Here is a 21,283-nt window from a genome sequence, read left to right on the forward strand (position 1 = left end):
GCAGCAGCTGGGACTCAAACTGGAGCTCATATGGGATACTGGTATTGTAGCCAGCTGTTTAATCTGCTGCGGCACAACACCAGCCCTTTGGATATTTTTTAAAATAATTTATTTTTTTAAATTTTTTAAAAAATAATTTTTAGGGGCTAGTGATGATTGAGTCCCCACTGCTTCACTTTCAATCCAGCTCCCTGCAATGCACCTGGGAAAGCAGCAGAGGATGGGTGAAGTCCTTGGACCCCTGCACCCACATGAGAAACCTTGAAGAAGCTCCTGGCTCCTGGCTCCTGACTGGTCCAGGCCCAGTTGTTCTGGCCAATTGGGGAGTTAACCAGTAGATGGAGGAACTCTCTCTTTCTTCTGTATCTCTCTCTCTGTGTAACTCTGCCTTCCAAATAAATAAATCTTTAAAAAAATAATAATTTTTTAAAATGTTTTAAACAAAACCCAAGTACTGTCTCATGATGGTACTTTAAAAAGTCAGTGGGGAAAAAAAGGAATTAAAAGTTCATTTTGAGGGGCCGGTGTTGTGGCATAGTGGGATGAGCTGCCGCCTGCAGGGCCAGTGTCCCATTTGGATGCCAGTTCAAGTCTCAGTTACAACACTTTTGATCCAGCTCCCTGATAATGTGCCTGGGAAAGCAGTGGAGGACAGCCCAGGTGCCTGGATACCTGCACCCACGTGGGAAACCTGGAAGAAGCTCCTGGCTCCTGGCACAGCCCTGGCTGTTGTGGCCATTTGGGGAGTGAACCAGTGGGTGGAAGATTCTCTGAAACTCTACCTTTCAAATAAATAAAATAAATCCTTTTTTTAAAAAAAATCAGAATATACAAAAAGTTTATTTTGGTGCGAAAATGTTTGAAATTCATGCAGTGTTTTTCATAACACAAATTTTCCAGGAACTTTATGAAATGCCCTCATGTTTCTCTAATAGAGAATTGCAGTATGTACTATACCTTGAAAAATAAACGCTAACCACCTGTGAGAATCCTTTTGTTGCCTTCACAAGGAAATTGAGAGACAGGGGTTACTGGCCTCATGAAACCTAGGAGGAAACGATGAGCATGAAAAGTTGGTGCTGCCAAAGGGTATGAGGCATCTCCCTTTCAAATTCTTCCCTAACTTGCCCCTAGCCCACTGCTGAGAAAACAGCCAGGGATCCCATTCCAGCCTTGTGTGTGACTCCATGGCAGACCTCAGGCAAAACACCGTGCTATGGGAATGAAAATCTAGTATTTTACTGTACACATTTAAAGAAATTACTCATGTGAGGGCTGTTTATTCAACTTTTTGCAAGAGCGTATAATAAAATATTTTTAAGTTCTTTGGGGAAATCCATTTACACGGCAAATATTTACTGAGGGGACGCCAAGAGTCCAAGCACACAGCGCCCCGTGTAAAGCACACACTGTGCTAGACAGAGGGACGCAAAACAAAATCCCTCCCGACAGGGAAAAACAAAGCACCTGCCTGATACAGGCACTTAGGACAGCCACGCTGAGCGCCCGGAACACAGGCTGGAGTGCGGACGGGGCGGCCGAGACAGGTCCCTCAGCAGGTGTCTCGGGAGCACAGCCAAGGCCGGGGAGGAGCGCGGGCTGCGAGGACCCGTAGGACCACCTCAGACCGCAGCCGGGCGCCACCGCCAGAGGGCGGGGACAGCCAAGGTCCCGGGGTGGGGGTCCCAGACGACCCCGTAGGACCACCTCAGACCGCAGCCGGGCGCCACCGCCAGAGAGCGGGGACAGCCAAGGTCCCGGGGTGGGGGTCCCAGACGACCCCACCTCGGACCGCAGCCGGGCGCCACCGCCAGAGAGCGGGGACAGCCAAGCTCCCGGGGTGGGGGTCCCGGACTACCCCGTAGGACCACCTCGGACCGCAGCCGGGCGCCACCGCCAGAGAGCGGGGACAGCCAAGGTCCCGGGGTGGGGTCCCAGACGACCCCGTAGGACCACCTCGGACCGCAGCCGGGCGCCACCGCCAGAGAGCGGGGACAGCCAAGCTCCCGGGGTGGGGTCCCAGAACAGTGCGTGAAAGTGAAGGTACAAGGCTCCCTCGGCCACCCTCAGGCGGGGAGCGCGTCTTGTCCGAGGAACTCTCCGGAACTCCCGAGGCGGCGCGGTCCCCGCCTGCGGACCACGAGCGCCTCCGGCGCGTCACAGACGCCGCTACCTCACGGACGGACGGGCCACTGCAGACGCGGAGAAGCTCCCGCCCTGGACCCGCCCAGGGCAGACCGCATCACCTCGTCCACCTGCGCCGCACACAGCAGGTCCCCGGCGTCCAGCGGTTCGTCCGTTCCCAGCCGCGCCTCGGCCGGCACGCGCCTCGGCTCCGCCCCGCTCGGCTGAGCCACGCCCACCCCGCCGCGCGCCTGCTTCCGCCCCCAGGCCTGCGTCACAGCCTCGCAGCCTGAAGCGCTGCCACCCCAGCCTTACTCTGCCGGACCCTCCGCTGCTGCTCCCCACCCCCTATTCCGACACTGACCCTCCTCTAACCCAACCCCTGTTCCTCTCTGCACTTGCACCAGCCCTCACCTAGATCGTGCTTGAGGCCTTTCCCCTGGACCTCACCCACCCCAGTGACCGCGTCCTGACCCTGTTCTTCAGCCTTGCCCGGTCTTTTTTTTTTTTTTTTTTTTTTTGAAAGTCAGAGTTGCATAGAGGAGAGGGAGAAGGAGAGAGAGAGGACAGAGAGAGAGAGAGAGAATCTTCCATCCACTGATTCATTCCCCAATTGGCCACCGATCCAAAGTCAGGAGCCAGGAGCTTCCTCCGGGTCCCCCACATGGGTGCAGGGGCCCAAGGACCTGGGCCATCCTCCACTGCTTTCCCAGACCACAGCAGAGAGCTGGATCAGAAGTGGAGCAGCGGGTCTCGAACCAGCACCCACATGGATTGCTGGCGCTTCAGGCCAGGGCTTCAACCCGCTGTGCCACAGCGCCGGTCCCAGGCTTGCCCTGTCTTGCCCTGACCTTACCACATGTGCCCTCTTAGCCTTCTTGTTCCTACCAGCAAGTGAGCCTTCAGCGCACTCTGCCGTTCCCCTGGCCCTGGCTTCCACTGTGGCCTTGACCACATCCTGGCCCTGGTTCTAACCCTCAATGACCCATCTCCCTACAATCAGCCTTTATGCTCTGGCTTTGGTTCTGCTCATGCCTTGCCCATAATCCTGACCCATACCAATACCTATCCCAGGTCTCTTCCCTCGACCACAGAACTGGCCCTGGCTCCTATATTGGCCCTCACTGCCTGTCACTCTCACCTGAACTTGAGCCTAGCCCTCTGCTCCTCACTTCAGCCCCATCCTCACCTGACCTTCACGGTGACTCTCAGGGTCCTTCTTACCCAAGCCTGGCTCTCATCCTCCTTGGGCTCTGTTAACCTTGGCACTGACCCTGGGTCCCACCCTCGTCTTTTCCTATTCTTGGCACTGACTCTGGACATCACCCTGCCTTGAGCAGGCTGGTATCTCTACCCACCATAGTTTACAGTCTGCAGAAGACACAGGTGGAGAGATGAACAGGGGCCAGACTGTGAAGACGCTGGACTCTCCTGAAAGCAACAGCTTCCCGCTGAATGCTGAGGCCAGTGGCTACCCTAGTGTCAGTCATCTCCAGTGCTCACAGAGGAGTCAACAGATGTGAAGCATAAAACAAACACTTTAAGAAGACAGACTCGCTGAGATTAAATTTCTCTGGTCTGCTTTTATCCCTGAACTAATCCACACCTTCTTAGTCCTTACATAACCTTGTACTACGTTTTGACACCTGGTTGGTAAGTCCTTTCCACATCTCCCCTCTGCTTCCTCCTCTTAGCTCTCTGCATTTCCATTTTTTAAAAAGATTTTATTCATTTATTTTGAGAGGTAGAGTTACAGAGAGAGGGAGAGACAGGGAGAAAGGTCTTCCATCCATTGGTGCAACGGCCAAAGCTGTGCCCATTGGAGGCCAGGAACCAGGAACTTCTTCCGGGTCTCCCACGCAGGTGCAGGGGCCCAAGTCCTTGGGCCATCTTCTGCTGCTTTCCCGGGCCACAGCAGAGAGCTGGATTGGAAGAGACGCAGCCAGGGCACAAACCAGCATCCATATGTGATGGCAGCACTGCAGGTGGAGGCTTAGCCCACTACACCACAGCGCCAGTCCCTCCATTTATTTTTTTATAATCATCTTATCAAATAATTATGAAATAAGAAAAAAACAGAGGTAGCACATATTGTATTGGGATTTGCTGAGTAAGTAAATTCCAGGAATGCCAGTTTCTTCATTTGCATAGCTGCATTTGGCTCAGCCTCACCCCAAGGGAGATGCAGGTGGCTGTGGCTGCATCCCCCACTTGCCCATCCTGGGCTTGAACTTCTGTCCACCTCACGTGCAAATAAACACTCAGACAAGTGCTGCCCACAGGAAGCCCTCAGGGAAGAAGTAACTATGGTCAGTTACTTCCCAGTGACCCCCCAGAAAACAAGGGCCATTAAACGATGCCATTTCCCTTGATAGGAGCAGACACAGACAGAGCCAGAGCCGCTTAAGGCTTTCATAATAAATCCCAAATACTGAACTAGGATGTTTAATGTCCTGAGAACAAAGCCAAACCCAAACTTCATCCCACTTGAGTTTTCAGGATGAGGACATTTCTTTTCTTTCCCTGGATGATTCTTGATCAGGAGGCAGTGCCCTGGGCACCTGCACCCAGGCAGGTGTCGCCACTCTATGTGGTAGTCCTGGACAGCAGGTGCAGCTCGCTGTTTGTGTTGCTGAAGTCGGCAGCACGCAGATGTGAGGGCCACAGAGCAGGGGCCACAGGTCTCCTTGGCTGAGCTGGACATCCTCATCGCCTTGGCCAGGAGCATGGCCTCTTTGAGACCAAACCTTACAAGGCTAAGAAGCAGCACATGACGAGAGCGGCCCAGTGTGGCTGCGAGAGTCCTTGGAAGGCTGTCTGGCAGGAAGCTGAGGACAAACAGCCTGCGTGATCCTTGGAGGCAGGTGAGTAGGACCTGGGCCAGCATCTTACCCTTCTGGGATGAAGGGCCGGATCAGCTCTGGGTTCAGCAGTGACTCCTCAAGAGGCTGGTCCACGTGGAACTCATGGACATGAGGAGGCCCTGGGTGGGCCTTTGGGGCAGGTCCTCCTGGGCGCTGGGGAATGGGCAGCTCAGATGGGTGGGCAGGCAGGGGAGCTGTGAAGAAGTATTGATGCAGGAGGGCCTGGGGGAAGCAAGAAGGAACACCAGAAGAAAACCATTATTGCCTTGTCCGCAGCCTCAAGCCAAGGGCAAGGGGCTGACCCATGCATTCAGGTGACGCAGCAAACCTTGCTAAGTTAACTGCTACGTCTAAACACCATTCTAGAGCCTGGGCACACCAATGAGCAAAACGGACAAAAACTCGGGCTCATGGATAGAATGGGGGGGGGGGTAATAAATAAGATCGAGTAACATGCATGGTACACCAGAAAAGGATCAGTGCTATGGGAAAGGGAACAAGGGCTGGGGAGGCTGCAGGCTGCTGAGCAGTGAGGGCCTCCCACGAGGCGAGTGAGCAAAGGCCTGCGAGGTGAGCCAGGGCGGGGGAGAGGGGCACAGGAGGGCCTGATCGGAGTGCTGCAGGCTAGGAACAGATGTCCACGGACCCCAGGGCAGCATCCTCATGTGTTCTAGGACATGGAAGCAATCCTGGGGCTGGAGAGGAATCAGCACAGGGAACAAGAGTGGGCAAGGTCCAGAGGTGACTGCGCCTGAGGCTGCAACACCTGTGGGTCACGAGGGGGACCCTGGCTTTCCCTGCGAGTGAGGTGGAGCCACAGCAGGGCCTGGCAGAGGACGGGGTGTGACTTGCTCTCCTCAGTCAAGGTCACTCCTCTGCCAGGTGGAAGAGAGAGTACAGGGGACGAGGAGGGATGCAGATTCTGGGAGGCAACTGCGCAGAGAGGCGAACAGAGCCCACAGGCGCTGCCACAAGTGGGGACCCCCCAGGGTATGCACAAGCACAGGCTGCTGGTGCCAGCAGCAGAGGCAATGAGAGGCCAGCAGGCCCGCAGGTCCCGTCTGCCTGACAGCTAGGCCCTGACACCCTCCAGGGAGGGCTCCTCGGTGCTCACCACCCTTCCCTGCCTTCTAGTCACAACCAGCTTTCGGGGTCCTTACCCTCTAGGCCACTGCTCACCATTTCCCGCTTCAGCAAACCCCTCTTCAAGCTTAAACCTCACCTGTCAGGCAGGTTGCCTTGGCCCGCCCTGCACCTGGGGCTACCACACTCCTGCCTGCCTGGAGCCCCAGATGCAGGGCTGCTGTTACGATGCCCGGCACATGCTAGAGCTGAGTGAATGCTGCTGAGGAGAGAGCACGCGAGCCCTCAGTGACTCGGCTACGCCTGCCGCGTGGCTCAAGGCTCAGGGCAGCCTGGGACCCCGCACACCAGACGTGCACTTCCCTGCGGACAGGCATGCACCCTCCAACAGGTCACTCTCTCTCCTGCTGGGGGTGTCCAGCGGGCTCTGCTCATGAGAGGCACACTGGCCTGGGGCCCCTGTCCTGGGTATACCCATGTACAATAGGTTCTAAAGGGTGCTGACTTGGGGAACCACGGCTACCAAGTGCAGAGTCAGGTCAACAGGGAGCTGATGGAGCAGCCCAGGGCCTCCAGCCTACCTGGGAGGCCAGGATGCGCTGGCGAGGCGGGTACAGCAGGAACTGACCCAGCAGGTCCAAGGCCTGAGGAGACGCATCCGGCAGCACCTCCTCCAGGGGCACAGGTGCCTGCTCCTTGAAGGAGATCTTGTTGTAGTCGGGCAGCTCCGTAATCTCCTGAGACGCAAAGAGGAGGGAGCACCTCAGAGCCCGCGCTGCCCTCACTGCTCAGTACCAGGTCTCAGGGCCTCGCTGTCTGCTCTCTCATCCACCCGGCCCCCCCATCATCCACTCACGCTCCCTGACCCTCCTGGGCATCTGCCCCAGGCCCAGCTTGCTGAGGTGCTGTGTATGCCAGGTGGGCAGGACAGGAGGGGGGACCCTGGCACTGGGCCTAGACAGTGGTCCCTGTTGGTCAAGGGAGGCTGGGGTCATGAGAGAGAAGGTGCAGGGCAGGGAGCAGTTACTTGCTGTTGTGGACTGGAGCAAATCTGCCCCCAAACCCTCCCCACCAGGGGCCCCTACAAACCGGCCAGACTTGAGGGCTGGGGGTGCCCAAGATGCGAAGCACACAGCAAAGCTGTTCAATGTCGTTCTCACCCGGGAAGAGAGGGGACCCGTTCAACAGCTCCCCCATGATGCAGCCTACAGCCCTGCGGATACAGAACACCGAGCAGATCTCACGCCATGGGACAGACCTCCAGACCAGCTCCAGCACTGCACACCAGGGCTTCATGTCCACAGGTGCAGACTCCCAATCAAGAACCTCAACCCTAGAACACAAAGCAAACCCCAACAGCCCTGAGACCTCTCAGAGCCTCATGCTCTGGGACACACACACACACACACACACACACTCCTCTTTCCACAGCAAATCTACAAAACAGCTCTGAATCTCAGATGCCGGGGTACCACCACCATCTGCTCCCCAAGAAGGCTCAGGGACTTCACACCCTGGGACACAGGCATTGGACTAGATGGGCAAGGTCACATGCTTGGGTCTTAGTCCTACACACACCAGCCAGACAAGAGGCTGCCCTCTGGGACAACCACTTTCCTCCCTCCCAACCCCAGGCTGCTCCAAAACCCTAATGAGGGCAGATCCCAGTCCTGCCAGGCAATCTGGAGCTCACAACGGAGAGGACACCAGAGCCTGGCAGGAGGCTACGACCACGGTGCCCCTTGCCTGGCATGGGAGTCTCACCACAGGTCAACACCCTGGTCATACTGGCGGGCACCATACAGGAGCTCCGGTGCTCGGTACCACCTGGGAGGAAGAGAGCTGGAGGTCAGAGCCAGGCCACCAGTCAGATGGGAGGCTGTCCTAGGTCACCCAAGCCCCACCTGAACCCACAAGCAATGTCGGGCAAGGAAACCAGAGCATCTCTTCCCCCAAGGGAGGGCAGGGGATCTGCTGCCCCTACCTGGTGGCCACCTGGTGTGTGTAGAGGCGGCTGCCATCTGGAGAAAAGACCCGGGCCAGCCCAAAGTCTGCAATCTTGAGCTGGCCTGAGGCACTGATGAGCAGGTTAGCAGGTTTCAGGTCCTGGGGGTATAAAAGGAGGCACCAGTCTCTTAATGCCTGGGGATGAGGGCCTAGGTCAGCTCAGACCCTTGATGCTCACCTGAAGGCCCTGGGACCCTCTGTCCCCTTCTGACCACAGCTTTATAAGGACTAGCCCACCCCGGCCCATGCTGGGACTGACCCGATGCACGATGTTGTTGGCATGGCAGAAGGCGACGCCCTTGAGCAGCATCTGCAGATAGCTCTTGACTTGTGCAGGGGCCAGCGGCCTCTGGGCATGGCGCACCACCTCGGCCAGATCCGACAGCATGAACTCAAAGGCCAGCACGAAGCCTGCACCATGCGGGAACACGGCCTTCAGCTGCACCACCTGTGGGCAGGCATCCTGTAAACCCCCTCTGCGGGCAGAGATGGCAACACGTGACCTGACCTCAGAACCAGGATGCTTAGCGCTCATGCTGCTCTGCCCTCCTGAGCCAACACAGGTCCCCACCCCATGCTCCTGGGACACTCAGGGAACCCCATGCTCCTGGGACACCCAGGGAAAAGGTCTGTAGAAGGTTACTTGATGGGCAGCATCCCCACCCACCCACCTGGACATACACACGGCACAAGCAGAGTTCTTCCTGTTTCCTTGGCAGCCATTAAATGCAAGCACCAAGGGCAGGGTGCCAAGATTCACACCTGCCCAGTGCTGGGAGAGCTAAAGACACATCACACGCCCTGAGGCTACCAGTGAGTCCAGGGAATCAGAAGACAGGACTAACAAAGTGCCAAGGGTGCCAAGTGTGCTAAGCGGTTGATAAATAAACAAAGGGATATGTTCAGGGCTGATACACACAAGACAGACATATGAAGGTAATTCCCAAAAGTCTGTGGGAAATAGAATTTTAAAAAGTTTAGTACAAAAAATGTTTGAAATCTAGTTTTTTCACAACATGTACCTTTTCAAGAACTCTCTGAAGACTTCTTGTATACTAAGGTGGTGTAATTCTTCAACTGGAGAAAAGGATTCCTTATTTACATGGGGCAGGGGCAGGGAGGGGCTCCTCAGGGAGCCAGTTACGCAGAGAACTGGGAAAAAGCAGTGGGCAGTGGGACACCAGGTGCAAGACCTCAGTGGGCGCAGGAGGGGGAGGGACATGGACACTGGAGGTGGTCTGGGGGAAGAAATGGGTCTGCTCCGCTCTGTGCCTAGGAAGCTCTAGGATAGGACTGGACAGGGACAGTGGCTGGAGATGGGCACAAAGCGACTGTGCCCCAAATGTGAAGAGAAGCCCCTGGGGTTCTCTAAGCGGGGAGAGGACGATTCAATTTCCATTCTGGACAGAACCCTCTGAACTCTAGCCTGGGGAGCAATCTACAGGTTGGTGCAATCTTTCTGGTGAGTGGTGAGGGTGATCCAGGCCAGGAACCAATCCAGAGCATGTTTTAAAGAACCTTCAGGAATGCTGACCACTGGACACAGGGACCACATCACTGCCCTCCTTATGGAGCTCTCTCTCCCAAAATCAGCTGTCTGCAAGTTCTTTTGTTTTGCCTGAAAAATTAGAATGGCTGTATTGCTGCTTTTCTGGTAGTACATATTCATTTCACAGATCAAAACACATGCACACAGACAGTACACAAAATTATAAGGGAAAGAAAAACTCAAGTACCTGTAGTCCATCTTGGAGTACACTCTACCAGACTTTACAGTAGGTAGGCACACACATATACACACAGGTAAGTGTTTTCATACAAAACAAGGATGACACAGAAAGCTTTAGAACATCCTTTTATCGCCCAGTGTATCATGGACATCTCCAGAAGACAATGAACACAAGTCACGCGACCACAGAGACTCTGTCACTTGGCAGGAGACCAGCTCTGTACTCCAACATAGATTAAGAGAGGACCATAGAGAGTAATGACGCTGGGGGTGTGAGAGGTCCCTCTCACTGCCATAACTCTTCCTGGCAACTTGTCACAGCACAAACCGCATCAGACGGATCCCGTCACCCCCGACACCACACTTAAGTTCCTAGGAGCTGGGTTGGGCCAGCTCCTCTCTGAACCATCAGAACAAACCCAGGAAAGAGCCTGCTACATACAGGAGGCCACAAGGGCTGAATGTCTGGACTCCACTGAGCAGCTGCGGGCCTAAGAGCAGGTGACCTAACCTCCTCCCACTGCCTGAGAAACACATTCTGAAACACACCACGCACAGGGGCAGAGGGCTCCGGACCACAGTGGTGTCAAGCCCTCGGCACAGCCTGCAGGACACATGAGCTCAGCGAGCGCTTTCTATCCCCATCAGAAATCACTAAATGCTTCGAGAAGGAGAATAAGAAAATGAGATCATAAAGAACTAGGTGCTAAACCAGAAAGTAAATGAGTGAGGAATTGGATGAACGAGGGTGAACAAGCAGACACAAACGGCCTAACTAAGGGATACGGAGGAGGCAGACGAAAGGGCGGAGTGAGGAGCGCACAGAGGGAATCCTGGAGGCGTTTGAAGGGGTGAGTGAGTGAAGGCAGGAGAGAGTGGGGATGAGGGAGACAGGAAGCGAAGGCGATGCCCGCCGACGCCCCGACGCCCCGCTCCGCCAGGCCGGGCCCCCACTTACATACTGATTGTCCTCGATCTCCTGCAGAGCCTTGATCTCCCGCAGCGCCTGGTTGGGGATGCCATCCTCCAGCCGACGCAGCGCCACCTTCTTGAGGGCGACGATCTCGCCAGTCTGCACAGGAAAGAGCGCGGACACTGCCAGCCCGACCCCGGGACGGAGGCAGGCAGGGCGAGAGACAGGTGTGAGAGGGGGAGGCTTCGTTAGCCGGGTAAACGGGAGCCACGCCGGGGCTCAAGCCGGGGCCAGAGGACGGGTGGCGCGGGCGCCGCGCCCACAACCTGTCCGAACACAGGCCGGGCACCGCCCCCCGACGCGATCCGAGCAGGGGGGCACCCGTTCTCACCTCCACGTGCTTGGCCTTGAAGACGATGCCATGGGCGCCCTCGCCGATGCGGCCCAGGATGCAGTACTGGTCCATGGGCGCCCAGGCTCCCAGCCCGGCCAGCCGCTCAGAGCCCGACGCGGTCGCCTAGCAACACCGCGGCGGGCCCCCGAGCCTGCCACCGGGGACCTAGGCGGCCCCAGTCAGGGACGCTCTCCGTCCTAGGCCCGACTGTCTTTCCTTTCTCTCCGCTGTCCCGCAGCAGGGCGGCTTAACCCCGCATTAGGTCACCCAAGCCCGGAGAACTGCCCAGCGCCAGGCCGCGGAGCAATGGCCGCCGGCCCCGCGTCACGTGACGGGGCGGGGGCGGGGCTGCGAGGAGGGGCGGGGCCGCCAGGCGAGGGGGCGGGGTGGGTGTCTCACCCCGCACGCCGGAGGCTACCGGCCTGTAGCACGCGTGTTGCGGGTCTCCGCCACAGGCATGTCTTTCTGCCCGTGGTGACGGCAGGCGGGCTAGGCCTGCGGCGTGGGGAGGTGAGCGCTTCCTGTCTGGACCATGGTCCATCAGCGCCGTGAACTCATACCTTTCAGAGGGCGGACTCTGACCCTGAAAGGACCGAAAACACAAGACGCCTCTATGGAAAGACGCTCAACCTTATTACACACAGTAAGACAAATGCAAAATGCATCCACGGTTTCCCACCTCGCCAATGCAATATAATGTGGGTTTACAGATGAGTGAAATTTTTTTTTTTTTTATGTACAGGGATGGGAAGTTGCTAAAATTGTTAAGTAAAGGCGGCAGGCTGCAGGACCTGATAAATAGAGTGCCACCGACTGCATAACAAAAGCAAGAAAGAATATGAATTGGGGTGTGCATTTAGTGCAGCAGTTAAGAAATCACGCGGCATGCCTGCATCCCATGTCAAAGTGCCTGGGTTCGAGTCCCGGCTCTGCTCCCGCTTCCAGCTTCCTGCTAATGTGCACTGTGGGAGGCAGCAGTTAATGGCTCGAGTACTTGGGCCCCTGCCACCCACCTGGGAGACTCACACTGAGATGGGAGCTCCTGGCTTCCACCTGGTGTAGCCCCCTCTTGCAGGCATTTGGGGAGTAAGGAGGTGGAAGATCTCTCGCTCGCTCACTCTCACTCTCTTCTCTCTCTGCCTCTGAAATAAATAAACTTTTTTAAAAATATTTTAATTATGAAGATAGATACGGTAGTAGAATGGGAAAAGGATGGTTTTCAGAAAATAACATGGGGCCGGGGCTGGATATTGATCCAGATTTCATACCATCGCAAAGCCAAAACCAACTCCAGATGGACTGCAGAGCTAAACAGGAAAGGTAAATAATGAAGCTTTTTGAAGAAAACAGCATCTTACTTATATGCTTTGGATTAGGTAGATGGAGTTTCTTAAGTTACCAGAAACACTATAAGGGAAGTGAAACACTATAAGGGAAATTGGACTTCATCAATAGTCAGAACATTTTTTTAAAGATTCATTTTATTATTTTTTTATTTGAAAGGCAGAGTTACAGAGAGAGAGAAGGAGACACAAAGACGGAGAGAGATCTTCCATCTACTGGTCCATTCCCCTCAAATGGCTGCAAAATAGCCGGGGCTGGGCCAGACAGAAGCCTGGAGCCAGGAGCTTCATCCAGGTCTCCCATATGAGTGCAGGGGCCCAAGCACTTGGGCCTCTTCCAAGGTTTCCCATGTTGGATTGGAAGTGCAGCAGCTGGGACATGGCATTGCAGGCTGGGGCGTAACCCACAGCACTGGCCCTGTATAGTGAGAACATTTATTCATCAAAATATGCCATTAGAATGTGAGCAGGAAAGCGATGGTGAAGAAGAAGAAAACTGTAACCATATATCTGACAAAGAATTTGTAAGGAACTCTTAGAAAACAAGCAGTATGGGCCAGCATTGTGACATAGCGGGTTAAGCTGCCACCTGTGATGCTGGCATCCCATATGAGTGCTGGTTTTTGTCCCAGCCACTCCACTTCCTATCCAGTTCCCTGCTAAATATATCTGGGAAAACAGCAGAAGATGCCCCAAGTGCCTGGGTCCCTGCCACCAGTGTGGGAGACCGGGATGCAATTCCAGGCTCCTGGCTTTGTCATGGCCTAGCCCTGGCCATTGTGGCCAAATTTGGGGAGTGAACTAACAGATGAAAGATCTCCCTCTCACTCTGTAACTCTGTCTTTTAAATAAATTTTTTTTTAATTTAAATCCATGTATAGTTTTTCATAATAGGAATTTTTCCATGAAATTTTGAAGTACTATTATATGTATGTATGTGTGTATATTAGCATATATACATATATAAATGCACCCTATGGCCTAGTTCTACTCCTGAGATTTTAACTTGACAGACTGTATAAAGAAGAAGAAAAGGAGGGGGAGGAGGAAGAGGAAGAAGAAAAGTATTCATATATACAGTCAAGTGTTGCTTAGTGATGGGATAAATTCTGAGAAATGCATATTTAGATGATTTTGTCATTATGTGAACATCATCATAGAATTTACTTACACAAACTAAGATGGCTATGACATTACTATCAACTTGTGAAACCACCATAGTATACGTGATGCAATGTTGACCAAAGTGTATGTTCACCAGAGACACACAAGAATTCTTGTATAGCATAGGGCTCTTTTAAATAACACAAACCTGGAAACAGTCCACAAAGAATGAATAAATTGTGCAGTGCTTACCTGATGGAGTTTTAAACAGAAATAAGAATGAATGAAGTGTCACTACTGCCGACAACATAGATAAATCTGAAAACACAATAATGAGTGGAGAAACTGGGCAAAAAGAATGTATATTGTATTATTTATATATAAAAAAATTAATCTTCGGTGTAAGAAAACAGAAACACAGTAAGCCTCAGGAAGTGTCTGGAAAGGGCATGAGGGGGTTTGAGAATCTGGCAGCAGTGACAAACTTATGACTTGGCACTTTTCTGTGTATTTATAATGCTTTAAAAATATGAGGACATATGTAACATATGAATTCATTTCCCTTTGCAGAAAAATATATATTCTGGTTTTTAAAATGTAAGTCAAAAATAGTAGCTGGTTCACTACCCAAATGGTCAGTCACAATGGCCAGAGCTAGGCCGGTCCGAAACCAGGAGCCAGGAGCTTCCTCCAGGTCTCCCACCATCTGTTCCCACTCCCGTGGGCAAGCTCTCTGCTAACCACGGCTTCAGACCGTGAGTTCCTTCCAAGGACTGCAGGCTCCTTTCTGGGGTGGGCAGTGGGAGGAGCTGGGGATCCCAGACGCCTCTCTTTGATAATGTGTTGTAGGCAGCACGTCCCACCTGGTGTGGCTGCCTTCAAGCTTACTTTACTCAGCTTAACACATATAGGCTAAAAGACCAAGGGGAACCTGGAAGCCACCTTGCAGACATTCGGGAGGAGGAAGAGGGCATGAGTGATGGGAGCGTTTCAATGCAGTCGCCCAGAAAAGGGAAAATGCTCCTGGGGGCTCTGAATGGCTGTGAAGAGCAGGAGGTCAGCCTGGGCAGAGGCTAGAGTTTTGCCTAGATCTTGTATTTTGTCTGTTTTCTTCCTCATACTAAATTCTGTTTTGAGCTTACTCCCAAGTCAATGGGGAGTCTAACCAACTCCGATGGACTTAGGGGGCCACGCTAAAATCGAGGGTTGGGGGCTTTCTCAGCTCACAAGGGAAAATTCAAGCATTAATGTGTGGAAATTCTTTGACTTCAGATTTTTCTCTCATGAAACTTACTTGGGTTTTGGTTTTTGGTTTCTCTTAGTATGAAGACACTGAAAAGCTCATGGAAAAATTAGAATCAAGTTTATATTGGTGCAAAAGAATTTTTGAAATCCATGTAAAAAGGGGTCTTCATAAAGGTCATGAAATACACATGTAAAAACATTATGCATCGATTTCAAAATTTTTTAGAACCAAAATAAACTTACCTTTTAATTCCATTTTTCCACAAACTTTTTTTAAAAAAAAGATTTGATTAATTTATTTGAAAGGCAGAGTGACATAGAGAAGAGAAGAGAGAGAGAGCAAGAGAAAGACATCTTCCATCCCTGGCTCACTCTCCGAATGTCTGCAATGAGAGGGGCTGGGCCAGCAGAAGCCAGCAGCCCAGAATGCTATCCAGGTCTCCCAAAAGTGTAACAGGAGTCCAAGTACTTTGGCCATCATCTGCTGCTTTCCTAGGTGCATTAGCAGGGAGCTAGATTGGAAAAGGAGCAGCTGTGACTTGAATTAGCGCTTATATGGGATGTAGGCCCTTGTAAAAGGTGGCTTAACCTACTGTGCCACATCCAAGCCCCTCCACAAACTTTTTGAAGTACCCTCCTATTTGTATTTTGGTGGCAAGCAAAGGACAAGCCTTGATAGATTTGACATAATCCACAGGTTAACAGGCTGCACGTTAATAGGTGTCTTGGAATAGCCAGCCCGTCACTGACACATCAGTATCAGTGCCTACAAGCTGTGGTCACAATTCACATTTCAGATGTCCCCAAACCTGTGTGAGGCATGCTGACTTTGTGATATATTTATGATATGCATGGAACTCACAATAGTGTGGTAAGGAGACAGTCTGGGCAGACTCTAGGGCTCTTCCTTGGGTTTATGCAGAGGTCTCCAGCAGCGTGGCAAGACCCCTGCAAAGTGGCCTGAGCTTTCTCACTGGGCTGCAGATTCCTCCCTCATTGGGAGGCTGCAGGTCCTACATTGAGCTTAGGAGAAGAAATTGCTTGGGCCCCTCTTGAGTGTTTTCTCTTACACTGTGGCTGTCCCAGCACTCAGAGGCCAGAGGTGCAGGAGGACCAAGTTTGATCAAGATCAATGCAAGATTCTTATTGGAGCCTTTGAAAAGGACCAGTATCCTGGTATTACTGTCCGAAGAGAATTGGCCATATTGACACAGATTCCTGAGCCTCAAATCCAGGTAAAGTGTAGATGTGGCTCTTTAGGGTGCTCTGGTCCCTGGGGTGACGCAAGAAGTGGAACTGTGTGTATATTGGGTACCTATTTTTCCACAAACTTAAAACATCACTTTTGAGTTAATCTTATCCATACCCCAGGGAGGTTCACATCATCCCCATTCAGTGGACTGGGAAAATAAAGGATCGAGATGTTTCATAATTTAGGTTACAGCTCTGGCAAGGGATAGTGTCTAAATCAATTTGTGTGGCCTATATTTGTCAGTTACCATGTTAGAAATTAAAACTGAGACACTTAAAACTACTCACTGATGCATTTTAAAATAATTATAATAAAAACCATTACCTCTTTTTTTTAATTAATTTATTTTTTTATTTTTTGACAGGCAGAGTGGACAGTGAGAGAGAGAGAGACAGAGAGAAAGGTCTTCCTTTGCCATTGGTTCACCCTCCAATGGCCGCCGCGGCCGGCGCGCTGCGGCCGACCCACCGCGCTGATCCGATGGCAGGAGCCAGGTGCTTCTCCTGGTCTCCCATGGGGTGCAGGGCCCAAATACTCGGGCCATCCTCCACTGCATTCCCTGGCCACAGCAGAGAGCTGGCCTGGAAGAGGGGCAACCAGGACAGAATCCGGCGCCCCGACCGGGACTAGAACCTGGTATGCCGGCGCCGCAAGGTGGAGGATTAGCCTAGTGAGCCGCGGCGCCGGCCAACCATTACCTCTTAAGTGACAATTTTTCCAGCAAAGGAACCATGTTCTCAACGCTGGAAAATTTAGTGGATTGGCAGTATATGGTCACAGAGACTGGATTCTTGGGTCAGCTTCCCAACTCCGTTTTTGCATGGAGAGAATGGAGGCTGAAAAACAAATCATGTCTGGATGTTGTTGTAAAGGCAGTTCTGATGGGGCTCTCTGACCAGCCTGGGAACTGGCTTTCCCATACTCCCAGGGGACTGAAGTGTGAGGGAAAGTGTGCAAAGCCTGAGAACCGCTGCCCTACATTAACTGTCTGAGAGTGGAGCCCCGAAACGCAGAGGTTCATTGAAGAGCTCCCGCCTGTTCCTGAGGGTTCTGCCCTAGGGCAGCGATGGTCAACCTTGGACTCCATCAGTGCCCTATCCCACAGTGTTTGAATCAGCATTAGGAGTGTGGCCCCAGCATGGGCAGTTGTCCTTGGTGTCTATAGGAGATCAGGTCCAGAACCTGCTGTGGGTATCAAAGTTTGTGGACTCTTGGGTGCTTTATATAAAATGGTCTTAGTGTTTGCATAGAACCTAGGTACATCCTCTCATATACTTGAAATCATCTCTAGATTATTTATAATACATAATACAATATAAGTACTGTGTAGATAGCTGTTATACTCTACTGTTCAAGGAAAAAAAATCTGTATGTATTAGTACAGATGCAATTTTTCTCCCAAACATTTTCATTCTGCAGCTGGTTGAATCCGCACACAGAGCGCCTGGGGGTGTGGAAGCTTACCAACTCCTGGGTGACCCCAGTCTTCAGACCACCTGTTCTGTGCTGCCTTTGGCCTTGTCCCCTCCTACCCCCTGACTCCCCTGTGACCTATAAGACCTATATCTGATGTATTGATCTGGTCCTAGGGAGTTCTGAAATACTCCCAGGTGGTTGTCCACAGCACGCCTTACAGAGAGAGGGGTCCCCCATTCTAGCAGCTGTCTCTGCTTGCTCTGTCTTCCCCCCTCCCACCAATGGTCCCCTGTGGTCTGTCAGCTTCTCCCAGGCAGGCCTTGTGTCTCAATGCCTGTTTTCTTCCCTGGCCTTTGGGAGGTGCTTGATCAAGATGGTGCAGTAAATCAGGACCTGAGCAAAGGGGCAGCATCCTGGGAGGGTTTGTTTTGCACCATGCACTCTTGCATGTGAAGAGTTTTACTTTAAAAAACTTGCATAACCCCAGAGAGATTTAAACCTATCACAACCCAAAAGGGGAAAGCTGGACAAATTCCCAAGGCCAGATAGAAGGAGACCTGGAAGGTGAGGGCAGGACTTTCTGTTTTTAGGAGTTTCCCAAGCTAACTTCTCTATCTTCTTTCCTGTGGAACCCTCCTGTTCCAGTTTATACAAAATGAGCCAGATACCAGAAGTTGAGACAGTCCCAGGTTTGGAAGCAAAGAGCAGAGAAAGTCTTGAAAGTCTTTTATCATTTGGCCTCAGGAGATACAAAGCAAGGGAGGGAGGAGCAGGCACCCTTTAGACCTCCTGAACACTTTTTTTTTTAAAGACTTATTTATTTTTCTGAAAAGAGTTACACAGAGGGAAAAAGGAGAGGCAGAGAGAGAGCGAGAGCGAGAGAGAGAGAGAGAGAGAGAGGTCTTCCATCCACTGGTTCACTCCCCAATTGGCCGCAATGGTTGGAGCTGCGCCGATCTAAAGTCAGGAGCCAGGAGCTTCTTCCAGGTCTCCCACATGGGTGCAGGGGCCCAAGGACTTGGACCACCTTCTACTGCTTTCCGAGGTCATAGCAGAGAGCTGGATGGGAAGTGGAGCAGCCCGGTCTTGAACCAGTGCCCATATGGGATGCTGGCACTGCAGGCAGCGGCCTTACCTGCCACACCACAGTGCTGGCCCCCTCCTGAACACTTTCTAATCCTTGTCTCCTTGAAGCCCAGACAACCCTACTGTGTAGGACAACCTCATGACCATTTTACAGACAAAAGGATAGCTTCAGAAGTTAGGCAAATGGTTCCCAGTGACAGCTTGTAGCTCCTGGAACCAGCGCAGGAAATCCTGACATTTTGTAGATCAGATACTTACTGTGACACTGCTGCAGGTTCCTTGCTGGGAAGAAAAGCAGGATTGTTTCTGGCAAAGGGCCAGCAGCTGGGCCCTGCCCGGGGCTGCAGTGTGTCTGGTGGAGAGCAGGTCTGTATTTCTGGGAAAGTGGAAGAATTGAGCCTTTGTCTTGCAAAGAACATGTTGGGTAAGTCGTTATCTCCTTGCTGTTGGAAGTGCACAGGGCAGCCTGGGGCTGGCACTGTGCCAACAGGGGCCTGGGCTGCCCTGGTGTTTCTGGGACTGGGGAGTGAGTGGGAGCCTGTTCAGGAGCTGGCGACTGGGCTTTATGGGGCGCCTTGCCCCAAAATGCTGAGCAGGCAGCAGTCTGATGGGAAAAGGAGAGGGGGTGTGTTTTGCACACAGAGGGATGAAAATCAAACCAGGGTTTGTGGTGGGAGCAGACATCTACCAAGAGGTGTCTGTGCTGCCTCTTATGATTATGGAAATGAGAGCACCCTATAATAACTAACGAAAGCTGTGCATACAGAGCATGGTGCGGCAAGGGAGCCAACTAGTCACTTGCATCTGCTGCATCTGGCAGACCTCACAAGCTTGCAGGGGAGCCTGACATTTTGTTGCGGGGAAAACGAAGGCTCGGGTGTGCCCTGACGGAGGCATAGGCCTGGGGAGCTGGAGGTGACTGATTAGGGGACAGGGTGCCCTGTAGGGTTTGTTAGGGGGCACATTTAACATTCTCTTCTTGGTCCAGGATTGGAAGGTATGTGTGCATGAAAAAGCTGGTGTCAAAGCTAAAAAGGAACAAACAAAAAATCTTCAAGGATAAAGAACCTGTTCAAGAATGAGCAAAATGGGACTGGTGCTTTGGCGTAGGTAAAACCGCCGCCTGCAGTGCCAGCTTCCCATATGGGTGCTGGTTCAAGTCCCGGCTGCTCCACTTCCCATCCAGCTCTCTGCTATGGCCTGGGAAAGCAGCAGAAGATGATCCAAGTCCTTGGGCCCCTGCACCCATGTGGGAGACCTGGAGGAGGCTCCTGGCTCCTGGCTTCAGATCAGTGCAGCTCCAGTCATTACAGCCAATTGGGGAGTGAACCAGCAGATGGAGGACCTCTCTCTCTCTCTCTCTTTCTCTCCCTCTCTCTCTGTCTCCACCTCGCAAATAAATAAGATGGAAGATTCAAAAAAGAAAAACAAAGAATGAGCAAATTGATTAGAATGCAGGATGCACAGGATAACAAACCCAGGTGCACCCCAAGAGGGAAGGGTAAGGGGAGCGTTTAACAGCAAAAGGGAGAAATGGGGGGAGGCTGGCACTGAAGCATAGCAGGTTAAGCAGCTGCTTGCAGTGCCAGCATCCCATCTGGACTGGCTCGTGTCCTGGCTGCTCCACTTCCAGTCCAGCTCCCTGCTATTGCACTTGGGAAAGCAGAGGAGAATGGCCCAAATACCTAGGCCCTGCACCCTCCTGGGAGACCTGGATGAAGCTCCTGACTCCCGGCTTCCACTTGGCCCAGCACTGGCTATTGCAGCCATCTGGGGAGTGAATCAGCAGCTAGAAGATTCTCCCTCCCTCTCTCTCTTTCTCTCTCCTCTTCTCTGTAAACCTGCCTTTCGAATAAATAAGTAAATCTTTAAAGAAAGGGGGACCAACTCGGAGGTACAATCTCATGGTCTTGGAGGTCCGAGGCAGGTGTTGGCATCCACTCACTGGTGGAGATGCTGCTGGTGATGGGAGAACACTGGACCTGAATTGCTGCAGGCTCAAAGGGTGCAAAGGTAACCTTGCTTACAGAAGGACTTTCTGGGGGCGTTTTCTGGGGAGTCACTGAGACAGTTCTCGTTTCAGGGGCAGAGGAGTGTGGACTCTCCTCCTGCTTGCTTTCCTGGCTCGCAATGTTGCCTGAGTCTAACAAGAGTAACTTCATTTTCACACTGGCAAAACCCATCCTGACCATCTGCTGGATTGCAGAGTAGTGACTGCAGGGCCTCCTTGTTCCTTATCTGTACCCACGTGGGAGACCCAGAAGAAGCTCCTGGCTTCAGATCGGCGCAGCTCTGGCCATTGCGGCCATTTGGGGAGTGAACCAGCGGATGGAAGACCTCTCTCTCTCTCTCTCTCTCTCTCTCTCTCCCTGTCTCTCCTTCTCTCTCTGTAAGTATGCTGTTAAAATAAATAAATAAAATCTTTTTTTTTAAAAAGAAAGTATGTCCTTGCAAAAAACACAAGAAAATAAGAGAAGGAGTGAGAGTGGGAAGGAGGGAGGGTGTGACATAATATTATGTTCTTAAAGCTGTATGGAATACATGAAATCTGTTCCCTTAATATAAGTAAATAAACAATTTTTAAAAAAATTCTGGGAAAAAAGAAGAAATAAATTTTAGAAAATTTTAAATTCTGCCTGCCTGATAGGACTGAAGAGGCAATTTTTTTTTTATTTGAAAGTCAGAGTTACACAGAGAGAGGAGAGGCAGAGAGACAGAGAGAG

General features: G+C 52.2%; 1 protein-coding gene across 6 annotated transcripts; it reads right to left on the reverse strand.

The window, feature by feature from the left end:
* Nucleotides 1-3,827: 3,827 nt before the first annotated feature.
* CDK20 (cyclin dependent kinase 20) lies at nt 3,828-11,462 on the reverse strand. 6 transcript variants are annotated; one of them, XM_002708284.4, is made up of 8 exons: nt 11,112-11,462; nt 10,766-10,879; nt 8,338-8,526; nt 8,056-8,177; nt 7,836-7,898; nt 7,161-7,284; nt 6,653-6,808; nt 3,828-5,210 (listed from the first exon to the last, which is right to left on the reverse strand). In XM_002708284.4, exons 1-8 carry the CDS (start codon nt 11,184-11,186, stop codon nt 5,013-5,015), a joined length of 1,041 nt encoding a protein of 346 aa, XP_002708330.2. In that variant the 5' UTR covers nt 11,187-11,462; the 3' UTR covers nt 3,828-5,012. The 6 variants fall into 6 exon arrangements, with proteins under 6 accessions (XP_002708330.2, XP_017197944.2, XP_069921878.1 ...); XM_017342455.3 differs by having other exon boundaries at nt 7,161-7,404; nt 11,112-11,444; XM_070065777.1 differs by having other exon boundaries at nt 8,338-8,554; nt 11,112-11,444.
* Between the last annotated feature and the right edge of the window lie 9,821 nt (nt 11,463-21,283).

This window comes from Oryctolagus cuniculus, chromosome 1 (assembly GCF_964237555.1).
Source record: "Oryctolagus cuniculus chromosome 1, mOryCun1.1, whole genome shotgun sequence".
Classification (NCBI taxonomy): domain Eukaryota; kingdom Metazoa; phylum Chordata; class Mammalia; order Lagomorpha; family Leporidae; genus Oryctolagus; species Oryctolagus cuniculus.

What these genes read in the sequence shown, in the direction of transcription:
- CDK20 (XM_017342455.3), bottom strand. Translation starts at nt 11,186, where the DNA reads ATGGACCAGTACTGCATCCTGGGCCGCATCGGCGAGGGCGCCCATGGC. An exon ending in CCAACAACATCGTGCATCGG is followed by an intron (nt 8,178 to 8,337) that starts GTCAGTCCCAGC and finishes TTATACCCCCAG; the next exon opens with GACCTGAAACCTGCTAACCT. An exon ending in AGCGCATCCTGGCCTCCCAG is followed by an intron (nt 5,211 to 6,652) that starts GTAGGCTGGAGG and finishes TGCTTCCCCCAG; the next exon opens with GCCCTCCTGCATCAATACTT.